This window comes from Phalacrocorax carbo, chromosome 3 (assembly GCF_963921805.1).
Source record: "Phalacrocorax carbo chromosome 3, bPhaCar2.1, whole genome shotgun sequence".
Classification (NCBI taxonomy): Eukaryota; Metazoa; Chordata; class Aves; order Suliformes; family Phalacrocoracidae; genus Phalacrocorax; species Phalacrocorax carbo.
In genome coordinates, this window is record NC_087515.1 from 117,044,117 (window position 1) to 117,066,589 (window position 22,473).

General features: G+C 36.1%; 1 protein-coding gene across 3 annotated transcripts in view; it reads right to left on the reverse strand.

The window, feature by feature from the left end:
• The window catches only part of SMC6 (structural maintenance of chromosomes 6), a 35,290-nt gene that overhangs the window by 10,734 nt on the left and 2,083 nt on the right, over positions 1–22,473 (reverse strand). For all 3 annotated transcript variants that reach the window (XM_064448090.1, XM_064448089.1, XM_064448091.1), the window contains exons 2-19: positions 19,284–19,432; positions 17,959–18,076; positions 17,011–17,116; positions 15,700–15,836; positions 15,083–15,144; positions 14,086–14,166; positions 12,999–13,100; positions 12,697–12,816; positions 12,496–12,594; positions 11,350–11,496; positions 10,875–10,963; positions 10,204–10,368; positions 9,037–9,215; positions 7,730–7,931; positions 7,474–7,588; positions 4,456–4,616; positions 2,657–2,792; positions 1,634–1,714 (exon numbers count right to left, since the gene is read on the reverse strand). In XM_064448090.1, the coding sequence (XP_064304160.1) occupies positions 1,634–1,714; positions 2,657–2,792; positions 4,456–4,616; positions 7,474–7,588; positions 7,730–7,931; positions 9,037–9,215; positions 10,204–10,368; positions 10,875–10,963; positions 11,350–11,496; positions 12,496–12,594; positions 12,697–12,816; positions 12,999–13,100; positions 14,086–14,166; positions 15,083–15,144; positions 15,700–15,836; positions 17,011–17,116; positions 17,959–18,076; positions 19,284–19,427 (2,244 nt within the window). In that variant the 5' untranslated portion in view covers positions 19,428–19,432. The remainder of the gene's footprint in view (positions 1–1,633; positions 1,715–2,656; positions 2,793–4,455; positions 4,617–7,473; positions 7,589–7,729; positions 7,932–9,036; positions 9,216–10,203; positions 10,369–10,874; positions 10,964–11,349; positions 11,497–12,495; positions 12,595–12,696; positions 12,817–12,998; positions 13,101–14,085; positions 14,167–15,082; positions 15,145–15,699; positions 15,837–17,010; positions 17,117–17,958; positions 18,077–19,283; positions 19,433–22,473) is intronic.

A 22,473-nucleotide genomic window follows, 5' to 3' on the forward strand; every position in this document is an offset into this window, starting at 1 on the left:
TGGGAGTTGTGATGAAAAGACTAAAGGGGCTAGGTTTCTGTGCAGACTTAGCCATGCTAATATTTTAGTACAGTAATTTCTTTAAACAAAAGAACAAGGCAACTACCCTCTGGATCTGTGACAGAGTATATACATCTAGTATACAAAGGAATACAAGAAGAGTAAGTGGATCATCACTGTTTCCCAGAAAATTAGACCATTCGTAATGAATTATCATCATACGTACTTTCTGATTCAAAGAGACAAATATTACAAAACCTGGTTAAAATACATACATGAAACCTTGCATTGCTAAGATTCTTTTTCACGATCAAACAATTGTGAAAACAAGGTAGCAAAGAAAGACAAATACCAAGTGAAAGAGCAGCAATTGATCCATAGTAGAGGTCAGAAAGTGCAGAAAACAGAAAAACAACAAAAATCCAAGGAAGGAGTAAGGAGAAGCAAATATGTAAATCTACCAGTTACATAAGACCATTATCAGAATGCAACAGTAAAAATGTTGATCTTGAAAAAGTGGCCACTGATTTTTAAACACCTCACCAAAAGAACAAATTTTATTAAACCAACAGAACGGAATTAACTGGAAAAGTGAAACCCTACAAGAACTTACAGAATCTTTACTGATGCCTACTTTCTGAGTAAATTTTGAAATGTTTACTTACACGCGCGCATGTGCATGCACGCTGAAAAACAGACTACTGAAAAAGTGTGAGTTTGTGCCGACACTGTAAGTGACCAAAAAAAAAAAGAAATTATTATGGGCAACTTAGCCTCTGCTGATCCCAGATAAAAGAGTGGGAAAACTGGCATAGATTTAATAATCCTGACTACAGTTGTTTCAGTTTATTAACGTTTATCAGCATGATTCTCAGAATTTAAATCTTGGCCAACTGTACCTTAGCTTATTACAGAGCAACAGTTGAAATTCATTGCCACCATCACATAAATCACAGTAGATTATCAATCTTTCTTTTTCTGTTCTCAAAGTACTATGTGTACATTTTAAGAACACAGGGATAAGAATAAGAACTTTGAAGAAGCCATCATAATACCATGATCCTTCCCTAGGGTGATGTATGAACTTTAAAATTTCTGCATGGTGAAGTTACAGCAAAGCATGAAACTGGGTTCAGGGCAGAGCGGCAGTGCTGTGACATAAAGTGTGCTCCAGAGTGGCCTTTACCTATGCTTTGTTGGTGCCACTTCTGACCTCCAAACCTACAGCACCGATTCTTCCTAACCAGAGTTTTACAGCACTGCAGGCCTGGAATGAGGAAAGAAAATGCATGCAATATGCCTTTACAACACCACCTTGCCTTCGATAAACCCGCAGTGGTATTGGTTTGGAAAAGGGCAGAAGAAAGAGGGAAAAAAAAAGGGGGTGGGGAAAGAAAGGGAAATGAAAGGAAAGGAAAAAAGTACTTAAAGGAAAAAACCACTTCACCAATAATAAATAAAATTATACCACTGCCATAATTGTAGGCATTCTGTGAAATGTTTCTTTCTTCACTATTTATCCAACTTGTACACTGGTTGAAAATCTATGGTATTTGCTTATTTCAAAATACTCCAACATTAAAAGGCATTATTTCATATCCTTATTAGACATAATTTGATAATCTATTCTTACCAATATACGGATGTCCACCAACTGGTGTTCCTCTATGTTCTCAAGATCTGCTATTTCTGCATTTGTTGTTCTTATTTTTACCTGAAAAGAAAAATGAATATTCTTAAGCTTATCTAAAAAGAAAAGTTCACATTCATTCACTTAAGTCAACACAGAAAACGAGATAGTTGTCTTTTAGTTTCATTAGTGCCTACAAAAGACAGAACTCTTCCCACTTACCTGTGGAACCCACTTTTATAAGATATAACTTGTTCTGAAAGTCATGTGCACTTTAAATCATTAGGTTATTATTGTATTTCTATTCAACAAGACAACTGAATAAAATGTATTTTATTTTTCCTTCAAGTATTTATCTTCAGCAATTTGAGTCCACGTGCCATATCTTTTGCTGGTTCTTATTTGTAATTTACTGAATATAGCCTTATATAGTAAGTATCATCTTATACTGCCTAACATTGGTCACCACAAATATCTCTCCTACCTAGAAGTACTGGAAAACAAAGACAGACGACTAATAGGTGTAAAATGGTTTATAAAGAAATAATTTTAATTTCTTAGAAAAAAAAATTCTTAAGAAAACTTAAAGGCAAAATACTCAACACATTAAAACAGGTTAAGAATATAGACAAAGAGCATGAAGAGAAACAAGATTGTGGGAATGAAGGGGCAAGGCTTAACAGAAATAAAGGAGGAGGAATCTGGGATAAGAAACTTGTATCAAATATTGCGCCAACTTCCTATCTGCATCAAAAAAAAGCAGTAGAAATTTGTGAGATTTAGCACAAGAGGGGGAAAAAAACGATACCATGCAGAAACAACAGCATATGCTAGGATTGATGTGGCCTCTATCATTCTGTCCTAAATCATGAAAGCATACTACAAAAGCAAACAACATGACAGCCAACAACAAAAGTAAGGATAAACATTAAAAACTCTCATCTACTCAAAATATATTGCAGAAGTCAAAATGAAATAGGGAAAGACTGACCAGTGTCTAAAAATTAACACTGTGCCTATTTTTACCTGTAGGTCTTTTTGGTGTCGTCGATGTCTGTGAAGATAGTCTTCATTCTGCCTAATCTCATTTTCAATGGAATATAAACATTGCTGAGATGCTGCCAACTGTGTCTTTTTGTTTTCAATTTCTTTCTCCAAGTGACTTTATAAACAAAGTGATATTGAGATATCATATATTACACAGATATTATTTATTATGCGCACACACAGAGAAATACACAATAATTAACTGTACGACAAGACAAAGGGTAAAAATGCACTTCCCTCAAAAAATAAAATTCTTAGGTTTGTTACGCATTGGATGGTTTCACCAGTCAGTAAAGAAACACCAAAGCTCTACAGCAGAATTCACGGTCAATAACCAGCATAGGTGCTTGATAGCCCTAGTTCAATGCCTAGTTGATAAACCATTCAGGTAATTTGAACCACGTGTAACCTCTGTCAGCAATTTTCACTAACAGGCCAAATATTTGAACTAAACAATGGTGTTGCTTCTAAAAATGCCACTGCATCTTGAGAGAAAGCAAACACTTTGACTAGGACAAAACACTTCCAGTCACAGAGAAAATACATTAACTGAGATGTGAAAAAAATATTTAATATAGTCTCATACATTTCCTGCTACAAAGGAGGTCATGTGCAGAGATTTCCATAATTAATTCTTTCAGTTTGCGGTAAAACTATTTGAAATACAAAACAAAACTATTTTTTATTATTATTCATAGATGGCATCACTTTGATAGTGTCTTTCACCCTGCAAAAGAAAGGGGAAGCTTTACTAATATTAGAGTAAAAAAACAAAATCTTAATACAAGTGTTCATGATATAGATGCATGATATGGACTGATTAAGTCTGATCAGTGTTTAATAAATTGCATATATTATTCCAGATAAATGTGTCTTTGCTTTACGCTAAGTTCTGAAGTGGAAGAGGGAGAGGTGGGAAGATATTTTCTTTTTTAACTGGCCTACATCATTCCCCCATAGCAATACGGTAATGAAATGCCTGTAACACTTTGAAAGTTAAGATAACCTTTGAGTGAAGTTCATTATATACTGACATGAACAAAATACAATTAACTGACATATTTAAAACTTCTGAGCTTACAGAACCAAATGTTTAACATTCATTTCAGTCTACACTATCAGCTATTAATACTAAAATCAAAATTTTACTTAATATGTTTGTAATATAATCCAAGTCTCAAAGTATTCTATTGTCACCAATTTGCTTGGTGACAGTTCAAGTTTGTAAACTTTTAAATCTGTTTGGCTTTTTAAACTACCATTTTGAAAGTAATGAGGAAAAAAAAAACCCTAAAAAATAAAATAGGGGGTGGAGTCAAGTTTATCAGAGATGCCTCCTATGAGTGAAGTCAAACACCTGAAAAACACAGGTGCAAAGTTTTAAACCAGCAGGACTACGTGTGCCATCATAGCTTGGGTTTGAATAATAAGGATTCATTTGCAGGAAGCTATGATTCTGCTGTTCAGGTATTACATTTTTAAAGAAACAGCTTTGACTCCATACTAGCTAGATTTCCTGGAGTATTCACCCCAGCAAATCCCTACTTGCTGGGCAAAATTTACATTCCACAAATTGAAAAATATCTAAGGTACAACTCAGGTTTGTACCTATCACAGAAAGGCACTGAAATAAAGAGGTTGTCCAGAATTCTCAGAAAGAAGGAGTAAATCTCAGAAAGAAAACAGAGACTGGAGAGTAGAGTACACGCAAGTTGACAAATATGCAAATCCACTATTCATGTCAACAAGTACACTTTTTACAAATACAAGATATTAACCTTATTTCTGCTTCAACATCTTTGCTTAGGAACTTGGGTCTGACGTAATCAGAAGAGTAATACCGTCTTTCAAATACTTGATCGCCTTCAGCAGTAAAAGCTTCTCTACAATTTTTCGGGGGCCGATTGAACTGCATTACTTCACGAGCTTTACAGCTACTCTGAAAAATACAGTAGACTTATCATCCCAATAGAAAAGCAACCATAAATAAAGATATCAATTTAAAACTTGTCTCGAAGTTCTCACCCAGAAATAATTTCAATTCCTAATGAAAAATAAGAAATACAGTAATGAAAGAATATGAAAAGAAAATCTATGTCAAGAATCTGCTTTTCCTAGTTGAGCAAGACACGCTCTCAAGAACCACCCACTTAGTTTAGCTGCCCATTTCTTTTATTCTGTTACAAATTTATCTGCATTGTAATTTCTGTAGTCTTGTCAGTCCCTTATAATTTGCCATGGGAAAAAAAAAAAATCACTAAACCAAAAGGTCACTATGCACAGGTATATTTAACTATCAAAAGTGGAATACAGATAGGAAACAATCTTCCAAAGAAAGCTGTGAAGTATGTCAAGCAATATTCAATTGAAGTTTGAAGAGACATGCTGGTAAAAAAAGAAAACAAAAAAAACCCCACAAACCATTGCTAGTGCCAGACTAAGTGGTCACAAGTGCCTTGTCCAAGGCAACCATGTCATCCATTCAGAAGTAGAATTTCTTCCAGATGACACCTGTTCAACTTCTGTCAGGTTCAGCTGAAATTGTTCAGACAGGGCTCAATGATAATAACGTTATGAAAGTCAGTGGTTCAGTGAGGCAGAGGGGAAAGAACAAAACTGGCACCCCTACCATGAGAAAAGCCTAGGAAGTTCAGCTGTTATGTATCCCTTTCAGCACCAGCCATGCTTGCTAAACAGTCAGCTCTGCACCAGACAGAGCACAAACTGCCTCTTTGCCAGTCCGAATGTCAGAGGACAAACTGGGACAAGTGGTTTTGGAGAAAAACAAAATCCACAAAAGTAAGAATCATTCTGCTGCTTACAGAATACCCTGCTTTCTTTAAATAAAAATATATACATCTTGCTTTTACCTTCGAACATTTTACCTGTAATCTTATCTGCAGGAGCTGGTATTTTCAGTAATAACAGAAAATCAAAAATCAGTTAAGGTCAGATATCATGTAATGGCAGAAAACAGTTCTTTAACATGTTTTAATGATGATAAAAAAATAGATCCTACGTAATCTTAATTCAACACCATTTGCTAGTCACCTTATTCAAATCCTACTTAATAAGTGACTATTGATATTTTTTATTTTATCAGACTCTATCCACAACCACGTTCCTTTGCACTCTCTCATCTCAAATGCTTTAACACTGCAGAGTCAAAGGGGCTCTGGTTGTTGTGGTAGGAGAAAAATAAATTAGGCTGTAAATGCTAACAGGCAGCTGATAATTTCATGTAAGAGTGGGTGGTTAAATATCTGAAAGGTAACATTTGAACTGTCAAGCACGAGTCTGCTACAGCTACAACTGGTACCTAGCTACCAATTGCTATGACATACCAATAGGTATGACTGGTAGGGGCTGGTTGCAAATTTTGGTAACACCTGGACTACGCAAAACTGACACACCCTAAACCCATCAATTAATAGAGACATGAGACAGACAGCAGTTAGGAGACTGATTACACGAACATGGACTTTTTAGACTGGGAAACCAGACCACTTAGAGGCCCAGAAAGGTGGTGGTGAACACCCTAGAAACAAACAGGTAAGATTCTGGAAATACATGGGGAGAGTTCTGTAGAGAGAAATCCCAGGGAACGTTCAAGGACCTTGGCCAGTAACTGCCCAAACAGGTATCTGTGAGCAGCTGCACAGCAGGAACCAGTAAGATTTTCTGCCTGACCTTCCTGGACCAGCAGTGATCTCCCTGCTGTGGACAGAAGTTGAGACCTAGAAAGGTAGTGTTGTGGGGGACAGGGAAACAAGTAAGTGCCAACAAGAACCTTAGGAAGTTCAGCAAGGACAAGTGTAAGGTCATGCACCTGGGAAAACGTAATCCGGGAGTGCAGCACAGGCTGGGATCCACCTGGCTGCAGAGCAGCTCAGTGGAAAGGGACCTGGGGGTCCTGGTGGGCAGGAAGCTCAACATGAGCAAACAGTGGCTGCTGCGGCCAAGAAGGCCAACAGGGTGCTGGGTTGCATCAAAAAGGGCATCGCCAGCAGAGAGAAAGAAGTCATTATCCCACTCTACTCAGCGCCTGTCAGGCCACACCTGGAGTACTGTGTACAGTTCTGGTCCCCGCTATACAAAAAGGATGTGGACAGGCTGGAAGGGGTCCAGAGAAGGGCCACCAAGATGATCAGAGGACTGGGAAGCTGCCATATGAGGATAGGCTGGGAGAACTGGGTTTGTTCAGCCCTGAGAAAAGGAGGCTTAGAGGGGATCTCATCACCATGTACCAGTACTTAAGGGGTAGCTACAAAGAAGATGGAGGTTCCCTTTTTACGCGGAGTCACACGGAGAGGACAAGGGGGAACAGACACAAGTTGCTCTTGGGGAGATTCCGACTTGACATGAGAGGGAAATTTTTCACAGTGAGGACAGTCACCATTGGAATCATCTCCCCAGGGAAGTGGTTGACTTGGCCACGTTGGACACCTTCAAGAGTTGTCTGGACAGGGTGCTGGGCCATCTTGTCTAGACTGTGCTCTTCCTGGAAAGGTTGGACTAGATGATCCCTGAGGTCCCTTCCAACCTGGGATTCCATGAAGTGTGTGGAAAACAGAGCAAAAGCTCTAATCTTGCTGACTCTTAAATAAATCCCGGTATCTAAATCCATTCTGGGTTGTCAGTTTACTCTGTGTCACCCATGATAGAAAATAGTGTTTGAAGTGGGATACTGACAGTTTACTGAATGCCAAGAGGGCCTTACTGGAAGCCCTCCAGTGGAAACGTACATGTGTGTGTATGCTTTTCTTTAAAAACCAATAGGGAGCGTAGAGCCTTACTTTAATCAGCAGGACTGTTTCTATACCCCTCACATCAATCAAACAATTGGCAACCATTGCATGATCTATTTCCAATGCTGTGAGAACCGATGGGAATTCTGGATGATGAACTCCTCTGAAGAAAAGAAGAAAAACCACCATTCATAAAGCTCACGTGAGATTCTTAAAAAAAAAAAAAACAAAACTACAAATAGTTCTTTTCAACTACTAATTTGAACCATCAAGGCTAAGCAATAAAATTCAAAACATAACTTACCTGTGTCTAACATCATAAACTTCATTCTGAAATTCGTTTACAATTATTTGAGGTCTAAATCCACGTGGATAATATTGAGACATCAGTAGCTGAAGAGTTCTTTCATCACTATGATTATCACAGCAAAAAGCCTGAACTAGGCTCTTTAAACAAGATTCAACAGCCAAGGTCAGTTCAGCATCTTTCGGATGAATGAAAGCACCTAAATAAACATGAGAGACAAGGCTTTAGGACCTGTGTTCCATAACAAAAAAAAACAGTAGTGCGTTTTCACCACTCAAGGTTTTTGTTTTGTTGTTTTATGAGGTTTTTTAAGAGTCTAAAATAAATCTTTCCTACAAGAAGAAAAATTTTTTAAAATTAAGAGGTTAGCTAGAAGATAAAAAATTCCACAACACACAAGCTACCCTGAGAACACAGACATATTATTTCTCTTCCTATAGAGACACCTATACATACTCAGAGGCCTAAATTTTCTTCCAAGATCTTTGACAGGTTACTACTAACTTCCATTAAGTCACCAATTTTATGGCAGCTCAGCAGGAGTATATCAAGGCAAAGATTGCTTATCAACAATTTAATTCTTTAAGGGTGAAGGCAGAGGAACAACTGTGCTGCAAGTTAAACAAACATTAAGATTTCCATTTTATCACCTGTTGTACCTGTAGTACATGTGTTTGCATGTTCTCTGCCTGCAGTAAATGCAAGTACTTAAGTACTTGGCCTTTACTCTTACATCCAGGACATGCCGAAGCCATTATTCCTGTTCACAAAATGGAAATATCATTCACCGTCAGAGCTGGTCAAAAAACTAATGAAACCAAACTTTCCAAGAAAATCTCAGTTGGTTCTGTTTGAGTTGCTCCATGCAAAACATGTCAGGTTTGACAAGCCCACAAGTCATCAACCGGATATTTTGAACAAAACCAGTCCAGGAGCTGGCCAGTGCCATCCACCAAGGAACAAGCAGCCGAAGCACAGCAGTCTGATGCTTAGAGGGTGTGAGGGACTTGGAGGGGTGCATTGAAAGTTTGTCGTTGTAACTATATAAAATATCTTAACAAAACCAGCTGGAAAATGAGGGAAAATGGCAGACATTAGCTAGTCCATGTGATAAAAAGGACAGAAGCAAAAGATAACCGACCAGGATAAAACCTTTTAGTTCACGGAATACAGAAGAAATATATATCTGGAGCTTCTTAAAGAACAAATAGTTTTTCTAAAAGATCTCTGTTTATATTAGCAGCCATGGAATAAACTCATGAGGAAAGATCCTAAAGTCTGTCTTTTTCAGCAGTCATTCTTACCTAAAGGTCCAATAGGTTTATGTTTAAAGCGCCCTTGCCTATAGGCTGCTTCAACTGCTTCAAGAAATGCTGGTACATGCGGTCCAAATCTTTTCAAGGTATTTGTTTTACTATCTTTCAGCTCCCTCAGCTGTTTCAGCCTGGCATCCAGTGCTTGTTTCACACCACAGTCTTCTCTCCTAAGAGAGGAGATTTTTTTTCAGTAGCAACAGCTTATAAAGCCTTAATTTGATTACAATAATTATAAAGTCTCATTTTTCAAGTACTAATAGAACAGTGTATCAAGACTTCAATACTTCAAAGTACAGCTAGCTACATACATACAACAATATTTTCATAGTTTCAAGAAACATAAGACAAAAAAAGGAATAAAATTACTACTTTGCAACAGTTTTACAAGTTGTTTTTATTTCTAACAATTTCTAATAAATTTATTTTATTTCTAATTATATGCTTCAATTTCCCTGTCTCCTACAAAGATCTTCAACAGAACACGAAGTAACTGTTGGTTACAATAATTGATAAAAGATGTTTAAACTTACATGTCAAGTGGAATAAGCAACAATTCTCAAATCTCTTAAGACAATAAATGACATCACCACAGTCCCCTCTGTTAATCACTGTTCAAGTTCAGGTGTCCAAATCAAAGCCAGAGAGTGCTTTTTTTTTTTTTAATAGTTCTAGAGGACTAAATTGGTATTTGAACTACTTGCTTCAAAGTCTCTATAAATTTGTCTTTAACTATAGATAAAATAATTACCCCTAAGTGTATCTATTTCCTTACATCGTGTTATGTATCTTGTGACATCATATCAGGATGTACTAGTGTATTAAACAACATGAAAAAATAAAAATCATAGTCTGCCCATAGGGAGGTAAAGAATAAGGGACAGTGGAAGAAAGAAGGGCATTAAACTGACAGTATGGATTTATATCAGGTTTTAAATTAGTAATATCTTTGACCTTTAATGACATAACATTTTTCTTAATTTTCCAGAAGTTTCCAAATTAAGTCATGTTGTGCCAAAGACAAAATTTAGCAAGTCCTAAGATAAACTAGGAAAAAAAAATAGAAACTGAAGACTATGCAGAGAATGCTGGTATATAAGAAGGGACCTCTTACAACTTGAAACAAAGGAAAACAGTTTCATTCAAAGCATAACTTACCTAAGTCTAGCATGTTCCTCCTTACACTTATATACAGCCTGCTGAAACTGATCCACCTGTTGACCAATCATTGTTTCTTCATCATGGAATGCCTTTAACTGCTCCCTTAAGCATGCAATCTTCCTTTGTCTTTCCAATTGTTCAGGCTTTGACGCCTGATTAGTACTAAAAAAGATCATACTTCAATATTTTAAAACCACACTGATGATTTATAAGTGTAATGAACTTTGCTTTATTACCTGTATCATACAAAAGATTTACGCATCAGAAGGTTACATTTAAGATTCTGCGCATTTAAAAGATCTACAAAGCATAAATGCATTTTTTTTTTTGTAATCACACATAACTCTCCCCAGTTATGTTCCTATTACATTTAGTTTAAGGTATATTTGTTCTGCAACACCATGGAAACTAGAAAATGTATATTATCACCAACAAAAAAGAAAGCTTTCGTTCTGCACAGTTACCTCATCACCTTGTAGTCAAAATCTTGGTATGCAAAGAAGCTGGATCAGAAATATTTAAGTATTTAACTGGACCCTGCTTAAATTCAAATAAATATTTTCTGTTACTGCAGATTTTCTCATTAATCACACAAGCTCAGTCCCTGCATACTTATACTTTAATAACATACACCCTGCATACACTGTAATCACTACATCTGTATTTACCTGCTTTTCAGTTCTTCAATTCGTTTACGCAGCTGTTCATCGTCTTTTCCCAGACGTTTTAACTCAGTTCTAGAACGATTATAAAGTACCTAGGAAGGAAACAGGATACAGCAGTTTAATAAGTAGAAGCAAGAAATTAAAAACTTCAGAAAGAACTACAGTTTTGAGTAAATAAACACTGAACTGCATCAAAACAGACAGACATAACTTGAATTTCAAGAATGTGAAAAGAAGGAATAACACAGTTAACTTGAATCATATTTATTTTAACCTAAGCTTAACACCTGTGTAAAGACATAAACCCTATGGACCCTGAACAGAAACTGCTTGCATGTCAGGCAGGAAATTGTACCTATTTTGAACTGCACTATGGATTCAGGAAGCCTAGACGCAGATGGAGAAGTGCATACGGGTACAGCACGGACAAAATTAAAGCTTTAAATTGGTATGAACTTTGAAAGTTCCTTTTGCCTACCTCAGCTTCATTGACTGCTTTTCTTCTTGCCTGTACATCAGCCTTCAAAGAAATACACTGAGGATGCAGGGCTTGTGCTTCTTCACTTATTGTTATCAACTTGTCTTGTATTGCTTTGTACTTTTCTTCTGCTTCACTCACTTTTGCCTTTGGTGCAAAAAGAGAATGATACACAAGTAGTAACAAAGCAAAATTGTCTTTAAAACCTCTTACCATTACAAAACAAATACCTCTCAAAAGAATCTATCCAACACGTCTCATTTTGACATATCCTGTCAATCTGACATGTTATCCTACAAGTCATTGCCGATATGGATAAGCTAAGATGAAAATTAATAAAGAAAAATACTCAGGAAGCCAGTGAACTCACTCTGGAGTCCTGCTTTATGTTTCGTATTGCTTTGAACTTATTACCTCTTGGAACATTACTTTGGGAGCATTTAAAGCTAATAATTAAATGTATAGTGAAACAACATGTTGATGTTGCCAGAAGCAAATATTTTTCCCTATTTATACTCAAAAGGTTATAAAAGCCTAGTATTTCTCTGCAAAAGATACATTTCATATGCGAATCTCAATGTTTGGCAAAATTATTCTTTCTTGCTACCTGGAGAAAGCTTAGGAACCATCCAAAGACTCTTGTTAAATTTCCCGATGTCTCCTAAAAATCAGACACTGATCTTTTCTACAGACAATGATACCCAGGGAAACCTACACGACGGAACTCTGAAAGACGCTCCAACATTATAAAAATAGGCACAAGGAAGTACTCTCAACAATAAAATAGTTTGAATTACTGTTCACTGGAATATGGCAATGCTAGTAATCTCAAATTCCCAGTCAAAATAATATAACCCTTATCTGAAACAAAAGTTTCAGCCTGAACCCCCACACACATACCTCTACTAAACAAGGGAAAACAAAATGTCCTAATATTATTATGCAATGAAACGTGGAATGCAAATGTTACTGTTTAGATGGCCACAAAGGTGTATAAATGGGAATGTTCTTTGCTGCTTGTGAGAAGCTAAGATGGCAGTTTCAATAGCTTATAAGCTAAAGGACATTCATAGTTTAAACATTATTTTTATTCTTGAGTCAAGAAGCCAAAACTAGAGTGACATATGGTTTAAACCATATATGTACCCGGCATTCTTCTAGCTTCTGAACAAACTTCTCTGTATTTCCTTCTTCAGCTCTGATGCCTTCTTTGATTGGCTCTATTTCTTTTTCCATCTCACCCACCTAAACAGAAGCATATATTAGCATCTATCAGAATGTCCGCAGCAGATATGATAATTTAAAGTACCTTTCATATGAGGAAGCATATTTTAACAAGACATTTACCACTGCCCATGCCATTTTATGTTTCAAGTCTTCAAGATGATTTCGCATGTCATTCACAAACGCAATGCTTTTGTAATGTTCCTTTTTTTCAAAATAAAGCTGCTTAAGTTCTTGAAGACGCTTAAAAACAAAAAGGAAGAAAGACTTTCAACCCTAAGTGCAAAAATCTGTGATATAATAGGAAATCTTGGAAAGATTTCTTTTTTCAAAATTTAATGTCACTGAGACCTAATCAAATCAAAACTCCTATAGTTAGTTCTGTGCTCAGATCTGCACTAACAATTATTGTAACTTTTACATACCTCTACTCCTTGTTCTATTTGGGTACATGTATTTTCTTTAGTTTTCATAATAGATGAATAATCTTCTTTCATTTGTTCCAGCTGAGTTGCCTTCATAAAAAACTAAAAAGGAATAAAGAGATGTAGACGTTAGATTCAGCAACTTAGATAAGTGAACCTGAAATACTTACCGTAGAAAGACCACTCATCCCAAATTCTATGCACGCTGACTGATACCCAAAGTAAAATAACTGGTGAGGTATTTCTGAATAATGAACTAACCCAGCAGCATCCTAAATTATTATAAATTTATCCATGTCTTTAGTGAAAAGAAACTTCAAAAAAATTGTTTTTGCAAGTGGAAGACTGCTACAATAACACAGTGTACCAGGTCTGGCTGGGATGGAGTTAAATTTCTTCATAGCAACTGTTTCGGTGCTGTGTTTTAGATGTGTGACCAAAACAATGCTGATAACACACTACGGTTTTAGCTGTCACTGAAGAGCATCTGTATAGCATCAAGGCATCCTCTGTTTCACTCTGCCCTCCCAGTGGATAGACTGGAAGGGTGTGCAAGAGGTTGGGAAGGGACACAGCCAGCCAGACCCCAACTAACCAAAGAGATATTCCACCCCACAAAACGTCATTGCTGTGATTTAACCTCAGCTTACAACTAAGCCCTACACAGGCACCTGCTCACTAACCCCCGTGGGATGAGGGGTTAACCATCTTTTGCTCAGGAACTGGCTGGGCATCAATCTACCCACAGGACGTGGTGAGAGACTGCCTTTGCATCTCTTGTTTTGTTTTGCTTACTTTCTCTCTTCTTCCAGCTTTTCCTTAATTTTTTAAACAATTTGTATCTCAACGAACAAGTTTTCTAGCTTTTACTCTTTCTTTCGTCTTCCCCCATCCCAAGAGCAGGGCTGCAGGGAAGGGAAGTGAGCAAGCAACTGTGTGTGTGTGGTGCTTAGCTGCTTACCTGAGTTAATGCACAACAGGTCATTATAATTAAGAATTCTGAATTTTTTTTCCTCCGAATGCCATGCCTAAAAATTTGAAATCAGTATTTTAATGTTTAATCCAAATGTTAAATTATTTTTCTTACCTTGTACTTGTCACCTTCATTTTTAGACTGTAAAAAGTGCTTACTCATCTCTTGGGTTAACACAGACACAGGATTATCTACCTGTAAAAATAAATTACTTTCATTTTATTTTAAGTTAAAAAGTTCTCATGTAATTGCACATCCATGAAACTGTGCAAACCATCTCCATATTCCATGCACAGCAATTCAGTAATAATCTGAGAGAAGCAGATCCAGAAATGAAGATTTCTGCTCCTCTTACCACTTTTTTTTAAATAAAACAAAAAAAACCCAAGAACAAACAACTAAAATTTTTTTTTAAATCCAACTCCATCAAGTACAAATTAGAACCACAACAAGGACCACTAAGGAACTGTTTCCAGGAGGATAGCTGACTTCTAGAAAGACAGTGGCTGTTTTTTCCATTTATTTAACAAGATCAGCATCAGAAATTTTGTCCAATGCTGTTTAATTTCTCATTTAATTGATCAAAGTATGGCATTTAATGCAAAAAATTGCCCCATATATTCTTATGGAAGTTTCCACAAAATAAAATCAATGCACACTAACAGAAGTTTATATTATTTGAAAGGCTGAATATGTTGAATATTTTAAACCTCATCTGCACTGCCTAATCTTTCCTTAATCACTTCAGCAGCAAAACACACTCAAATTTCCGTAACAGCAAAAAATGAAATAATGAGCAGAGGAAAAAAAAAAAAAAAAAGCTCCAGGTAAGGAAAAAACCTACATGTGCTAAGGGTTTCGTTAAAAGGATACATAGCTCATGACTCACAGATCATAGAAAATATTTATCTGTCTGGGACAGAATCTTATTCTGCATTGTATGAGGTATAAATTTCAATCTTCTTTTGCCATTGTATTTAATGTTGAAAGAACACGGAAGATGCAAACCTCTCTCATTTAACAAAATGTAATATTGATTTTTAATTAAAGAATTATAATATCACATGCTGATGTCTTAAATTGCACAGAATTTAAACACTATGACTATTACCTGTATATTAAAGTGATCCAGTATTCCTAGAAGTTCCTCTTTCTTTGAAGAAATTAAGGTCCCTAATGGTAAAACAAGAAAGAAAAAATACCAGTAGGTCCAAAGTAGAGAGACATACAATGCCCTAGCGTTTGTTCAGTCTAGTGGTTCTTAGTAAATGTAAAAATTTAGATTAGTGTTTTTGTAACACAGATTTAGTCCTAAATGAGAAACACTATTTGGTTGGGTTTTTTAATCTTTCCATTGTATTTGCATTTGTGCAGAAAAACTTCTAATTGAAGTCCCTCCTTGCCTCATAAACCCTCTGCGAAAGGATTTAGGTAAATCAGCAAATTGAACAAAAACTCAAAAAGGCTAAAAAGTACGTTCAGCCTCATCACACAAGCAGATTTTCCTAATGACAACTACTGTATGACCTCACATCATGCAGGACCTGACACAACTGCTTTTGACATGCTAAAATATTCTTAGTCTAAGGTAAACACAAAAAAATAGACATGATCCTTGAATGATAAATGATATGAGAAACATCATCCTTTACTAACATCAAGGCATTTAAAGCAATTAAAACATTTAAAGAGCTTTTAAGACTGAGAACAAAACAAATGACCACCAACCAGATTTGCTTTTCAGTTTATAACTTCTGCCTCCATCCAAATTAATGTGCTGATTCACAATAATAGAGCCACCATACAGTTCTGGTTTAAATGCATCTCTGCCTTGGTTTCGCAATGTTATGGAAATATCTGCAGAGCTAAACAATAAAAGCAATAAAAGAAGACAAGTGAAATTAGTTCAAAATCTAAAAAAAATAAAAGAAAAAAAAATTAGAACATTCTAATTTTCCACAAAAATCGTCATAGCTTGTACAGGTCACAGCTGGGAGTCAGTCACAGTACCAATCAGAACAAGATATATTTATGTTGTTTGAGCCAAAACAGCATCAGACACATGGCCAGAAAGGCTGCCATACACTGACCTGTTTGTACCTTCTGTGCTTCAGAAGAAGCATGAACCAAAAGCAAACAGCTGTGAAAGCAGATTTCCCCCACCTTCCCTTCCCGTCCCAGTGTCCCCATATTTAGGTTGCAGAATCAAGTTGCTTTTTGGTTGTCCTGTCTCCAAACTGGCTTGTGTAGAAAACAGTTTCTTAGCTTCTCCAGCCATCCCTAACCAAAGTAATCTATGGCAGAATGCTTAAGGTGTTCTAGAAAAGGTGAGATCTGGTTTCAGTTCTGAATTCAGACTGTTTTTCAGGTGAATGCTGAAACACTAAGTTGTTTATGTCTAAGGCAGGTACTGCGAACAATTTTACTCAAAGCACCTTTGAAAGGAAAAGCCTGGGGCTCTGAGTTACAGCTTTATGTAAACTTAAACTTCTAAACCTCCTCTCCCAGCTTTTTATTGATTCCCCTAAACATGTTATCCCCACTCTTTGCAGCAGACATGAATCTACTTCCTGCAAGTTTAACAATCCACCTGTACGTCAAAGTCTTCATTTTGTATATTTGTTCATTCAGAAAGACAGAAAAATTAACCTCACCGCTCGCAGAACAATGATAACTAGTTTCGTATTAATTGTTTCTAATGAACTCAATTCTTCTGTAGGATATTCAAGTACATCTTGGAAGTAGTACGCAAGAACTGGGCAATAGGCAGGACATATCACTATGTCCGCTAGTTCAGAGATAATGGTATACTACTGGTAAATTACTGGTAAAATTTCTAATAAGCTTTTTGTTTGTAATTTGGGGTGGGGTTTTTTCTGTTTAAATACAGTCTCTTCAGTGTTATGCTTTTTATTCAGACCTGGTAGATCCTATAAGAGAACAGAGAAAAATGAAGGTGAACAGAAAACTGATCACCTAAGCTGAATCACAATCACTGAACAACACGTTCAACCTTAAAACCAAAAAAGTTTTACTTACGTCTCTCCATCTCGTACAAACATTTTTAATGAGGAACCTCTATTAGTGGCAGTGGCTTTTCCACCAAGTCCAACAATAAGAGCAGTTAATACAGAACTTTTTCCACCTGTAATAGAAGCATTGAACTTTTTTTAAAAAGAAGTTCTTGTAACTCTTTATCCAGTTCATACTACAGATTTTTGTTTGACTGGTTAGGTATTCATGCACTTAAAGTCCAAATCCTGTTTTTGTTGAACAAACATATAAAATGGTGACAACTCTAGAAAAATGTCTGTCACTTCCAAGGCTCTCCCTCAAAAATCCCAAAAACATGCTGACCCAAACTTCTGTTACTTATATTTAGCAATTTGCATTCAACAAGATGTCCTGTCTGAGGAGGAAAGAATCTTCCCTTCCTTACAAGCATATAGAAAACAGCATACAACAAAAGAAATCAAACACACATTATCATTTATGTAACCATCTGAAAGGTTTAAGCTCTCTTTAAAAATTTATGTTTAATATTTGAAATTCTCTCTCCAAAAGAAGTGAGCTTGCATAAATAAGTATAATTTCCTTCTCCTATAACAGTTTTGACATGACATGCACTTGGAAAACTACTGTGCATTTAATAATGAACATGTGAGTACATTTAGTTTAAATATAAATTTACATATGAATTAGCTTTGAAAAGATTTATATTCACATCATCTTTTGCAAATCTCCAAATTTAAGACATAACTTTTTCACCAGCCTTGAACTACTGGGAAAGACCTGTCTGGTTCCCAAGTCCAAATGTGAATACTAAAAGATGGCTTGTAATAACTTTTCAAATAAATATTGCATCACCTAAATTCTTATTAACAATTTGAAAATGATTAAGCATTAAATAATTTAAAAAAAACCAAACTGTTATTTGATATTAACAAAAGTGTTCTTTGACAAAGAAATTATGTAATTAATACATACTTCCATTGTTTCCAACGACAAAGTTGAGATTTGATCCAAACTGAAAAGGCCCCAACATCGAATGGCACATGAAGTTCTTCAGCTGGATACTTTCAATTACCCCAACATCCCCTACAGTCTAAAGAATTAAGAGTTAAGACTGGCGTTATGTACGCATTTTAATGAGATACAGTTTATCTATTTCATATATAATGAGAATTCAAATGACAGTATGATATAAAACATCAGTGGTTACAAGCTACCAGGAAATCAGGATTTCATGACACTACGAAAAGTTGCCTGCTACAGCACAGTTACATAGTAAAAGCAAAACAGTTACCAAAGCTCATCGCTGACCCAGAGTAACTTTCAGTTCTCCCCGTAACTAACTTATAATTAATATAATATGAAAGATTAAGAACATCAATTCTACAGAGTTATCAGAGAGGTAGTAAAGACCATCAGAGAAAGATTTTTCTGTTACTGGAATAACAGTATTTGTGAGAATTCTTAGCATAGCTTAGGAAGGAAAAATTAGATCAGGAAGGAGGAAATTAAACTAGAAATGGGAGAGCCGACTGTTCAAGTGGTTAAGTATTGTCTTGACAGGAGGCTTTAGTTTTATTGCCAGTGCTTCAGAATGGCATTGTTTTCTAAGAAAGCAAAGTCCTCAGGAAAAATAAACACACCAATGACACAGAACAGCTTCTGTTGAAAAAAAATGAAGAATAATGCTTCTGTGTAGCAGAAATCAAACACCATGTATTGTAATACACAAGCGAGCATCTGCAATCTCAGAAATAACTTTTTTAAAATCCTCCATAGAACTAGAATTCAATTACTACAGAAAAGCAGAAAAAATGGTAGTCCTGTTTTCTGGTTTTATTTCCATCAAAATATGCATTTCAAAACACTAGGGTTTTTTAGTCATTTGAAAGTGTCAGCTGTGCAAAACAAACAAGTATTTAGTGCTTCTTCTAGTAAATAATTTGTTTTCTAAATATATTTTCTGCTCTTACTAAAACCATAAACCAAATATACCTTACTTCTATCAAACAAAATCTGTTTCCTTTATTTGGTTATTTGACAAGTTCAGTACTATTTGTTCTATAAAACCACAATACAGTTATTATGATTAACTGTTATAACTACATGACCCAAAAGACATAAGGTAAGAACGAACTCATGCAGAAATCTTCATCACAGCCACTACCCCTAGCTTCTTTTATATTGATTCCACTAAAGCCTACATACAAGGCATTTATTTCAACGTACCAAAACTACAGAACTTTTTTATATCAGCTTTTTCATACATCCCCTCCCCCACAACTTCTTAAACAACTTACCGACAGTAGAGAGGAATTACTATCAGGTGATGACTGTGAATTTTCTTCTTCATTAGACTCATCGCTATGTTCATCTGCGTATTCTTGTCTCTGTCTTTTGCAAGATCCAGTCTGTGAAACACTTACTTCCTTTCTCTTACCCATGAGTACTGAAAAATGAAAGTAATGAAAGACTGTAGATGTCAGTCTTTGAGATGAAAGCATACCTACAGGTGACAGCACAGACATACCACTCTATTTACTTTCGTAAAATAAATACTAAGATCATAGCAAACATTGCAACAAACAAATACTTTTTCAGCACTGAAATTTCAATGGATTTAAACCTAAGCTTATGATGAAGAAATTGTATTAGACCAAAAGAAACACAACTTTATTATTCTAATCAAGCTGAATTTGTTTGTTGATTAACAACAAAATCAACCTTAATTCTGTTTTGTTTGGTACATTAGACTTCGGGATATTTGCTAGAATTGTTTTCGGTTTTAGTAACGGAGTGAAGATTAAGTTGTAAAAAGTACCTAACTATCATAATATGACCAGCAGCATCAATGCTGGTTCGATTATGTGAGCTGCGCAGGCAAAAAGAAAATTTATTAATTAAATGTGGTTGACAAATGTCTAGAAAATTAATATGCAGAACACTTAATAGCAGAATAAAGGAAAATTTAGATTCATAGCACTGTTCCTGTTCTGTTTCTTGCACGCAGCCAGCCTGCTTTTGTGAGGCAGTGTAATGTGATCACAGTAAACAAAATGCTGTTATTTTATTAATGAAGGATAACAATTCTCTAATATAGAGAACACATGTATATATTTCTTTTACAAATGAATAAGCAACACACAGGCTTCCCACGCTAATGACTGGTCAGAAATTAATCTTGCAAAAGTAACAAGGTCTACTAGTCACAAAATCTAAAACAACAGGCATCAAGATTAGTCAAAATCTCATTTTTTCTGTAACCATACCCTTAGGGCATGGTTTTTATTCCCCCAGAAGTACACATTACCTTCTTCATACCTAGAGCCTCAAAGCACCACGCAAAACATGGAAGTTCACATACTTTTGCCCAAAGTAGAAGCAAGGTCCTGTTCATACAAAGGCTACGCACAATATTCTATTTACCAGTATTTAAGTCGCCTACTGGTAAGTGTCCAAAACAGGCTAAAACCGACATCAGCTGCATAGTTTTCTGATGTCAAAGTTTCTGAAACGGAGTATGTTCTCCTACTCTGATAACTTTGTTTACTAGAATTTAATATAGATCTCCCTTCTAGGAAAGGTGTCAACCAACTTAAATGCATCCCACCAGTTCAAGCAAAATTCAGAGGCATTAAATGTAATTAACATCCACTGCTATAGAAAGAACGCTGCATGACACATGGCCTAAGAGTAGGCTGAGTTTATTTATAAACATAAATAAATAATTTTTTTTTTTAATGGGGGTGGGGTGCAGGAAAGGAAAGAATGACCAGCATTAGAGACATTACATGTCCAAAGTTGATACCATGTGCCGTGGTTTGAGACCAAATTGACTGTGTGGAGACTAAACACACTGGGAGCTTGGGTACCCAAACACTTCCACTTCGTGTCCCACAGAGCAGATGGGACAATCCAGGAGAGAGGGCAGGCAGGTCAGCCTCACAGTTCCTAACATAATCTCCTGTGTCCTGCAGGGGAGATGACACCATCCCCGAGAAAACTGGGTGGATGAGCACAGCAGCTCCAGCTGTGCAACGCACAGCCTTAGCACCCCATGGAGCCCCCTCATTAAAGCCCTCGGGCCCTCCCAGAGCTTCTCTGTGGGTCTTGCTCCACATTCTCTCTTTAAATGTTTTAAGATTAATAACTTGAAGAATCTACAGAGAACTCAATTAAATAAAGACTGTTAAATTACGACTTCAGTCATAACCACTAGCACTGCAGTGGAAAGAAGCAGCCTCTCCTCCCTCTGCCTCTTCTGTTTCTGTCTCATCCCCCTGAGTTCAAGCAGTTCCTTACACAGCAGTATAATAAATTGTCTCAAGGCACTGATTCTATTGAAAATTATTGCAGGAAAAAAACTCTTTTTCTTTCTCAATGAGATAAGTTGCCCAACTATTTCACCATGCAGATCTGTATGTTTGGGTCATTGTGGAGAAACAGAGTGCTTTGAGCAGCTTCTTTTACTTGTGCCAGCTTAATGTTCTGGTCAAACTACAGCCTGATCTCAGCTGAGGGAAGGTCAGATAGCTCACACTACTAAGTCTCACAGGCAACAGCATTGATTATATGAAACACCACAGACATTAAAATTTGTTACACTGTTACAAAAAGTATTAAATGTCTATCCTAGATATTCATTGACTGTTTTATAAAACAGTGTCTAATAATTCACTCAATCTTCTTCAATGCAGCATCCGAATGGTAAAGAAAAAATAATATGCAACTCCTCCCATTAAGTGCAATGAACAAAATCCAAAGCAAATGCAGAAACACAACAAACTTCTCCTCTGATGTTCTTATTCTTACAGTAATTTTGTGCAGCAAGGATTTCAGATCAAATACTGGAGTATAATTATGTCCATTAAGTGTTTACAGGAATTATGCCATTTCCATTTTGTTATGTAGTTTAATACCATACACACAGAAACCAAGGAGCAAATATACTTCACAATTCACATACATACATTTTGCTATGCTACTTTCAGTTTCCTGTATAAACATGTCTTTATGTTTAAATTACTCAGACCAGGAAAGAGTAACTTGTATGCTATTGGAATTTATCTATCACCTAAATATGAAGACAAGCATTCATTCAATTTGCTGTTCCATTGAAATCTCTCTAGAAAGCAAAGAAGACACAAGATTTAAATGTCACAATTACTAATGTCTGAACTAAAGATCAGGACTATGAATTCCATCACTATAATGTTTGGAAATTTAAGAAAAAAGAGTAGAAGAGTGGAAAACAGAACAAAATAACCTAGAAGAAAACTCACTCATGTAATATAAGCATGACGAAGGCAAAGGTCAGAATAGTCTGCACCCCAGAAATCTTGAAGAGCTAGTACTGCAAACAAAACTTAACTGGAACTGAAAGCAAACTTCACTGAAGTAGCCTCAGAAATTATTATGACAAGTACCAGCAGATGTAATACCTACAGTGGGTACAAAAAAGCCAGAAGGAAAGAGAAACTGACTGCAGTG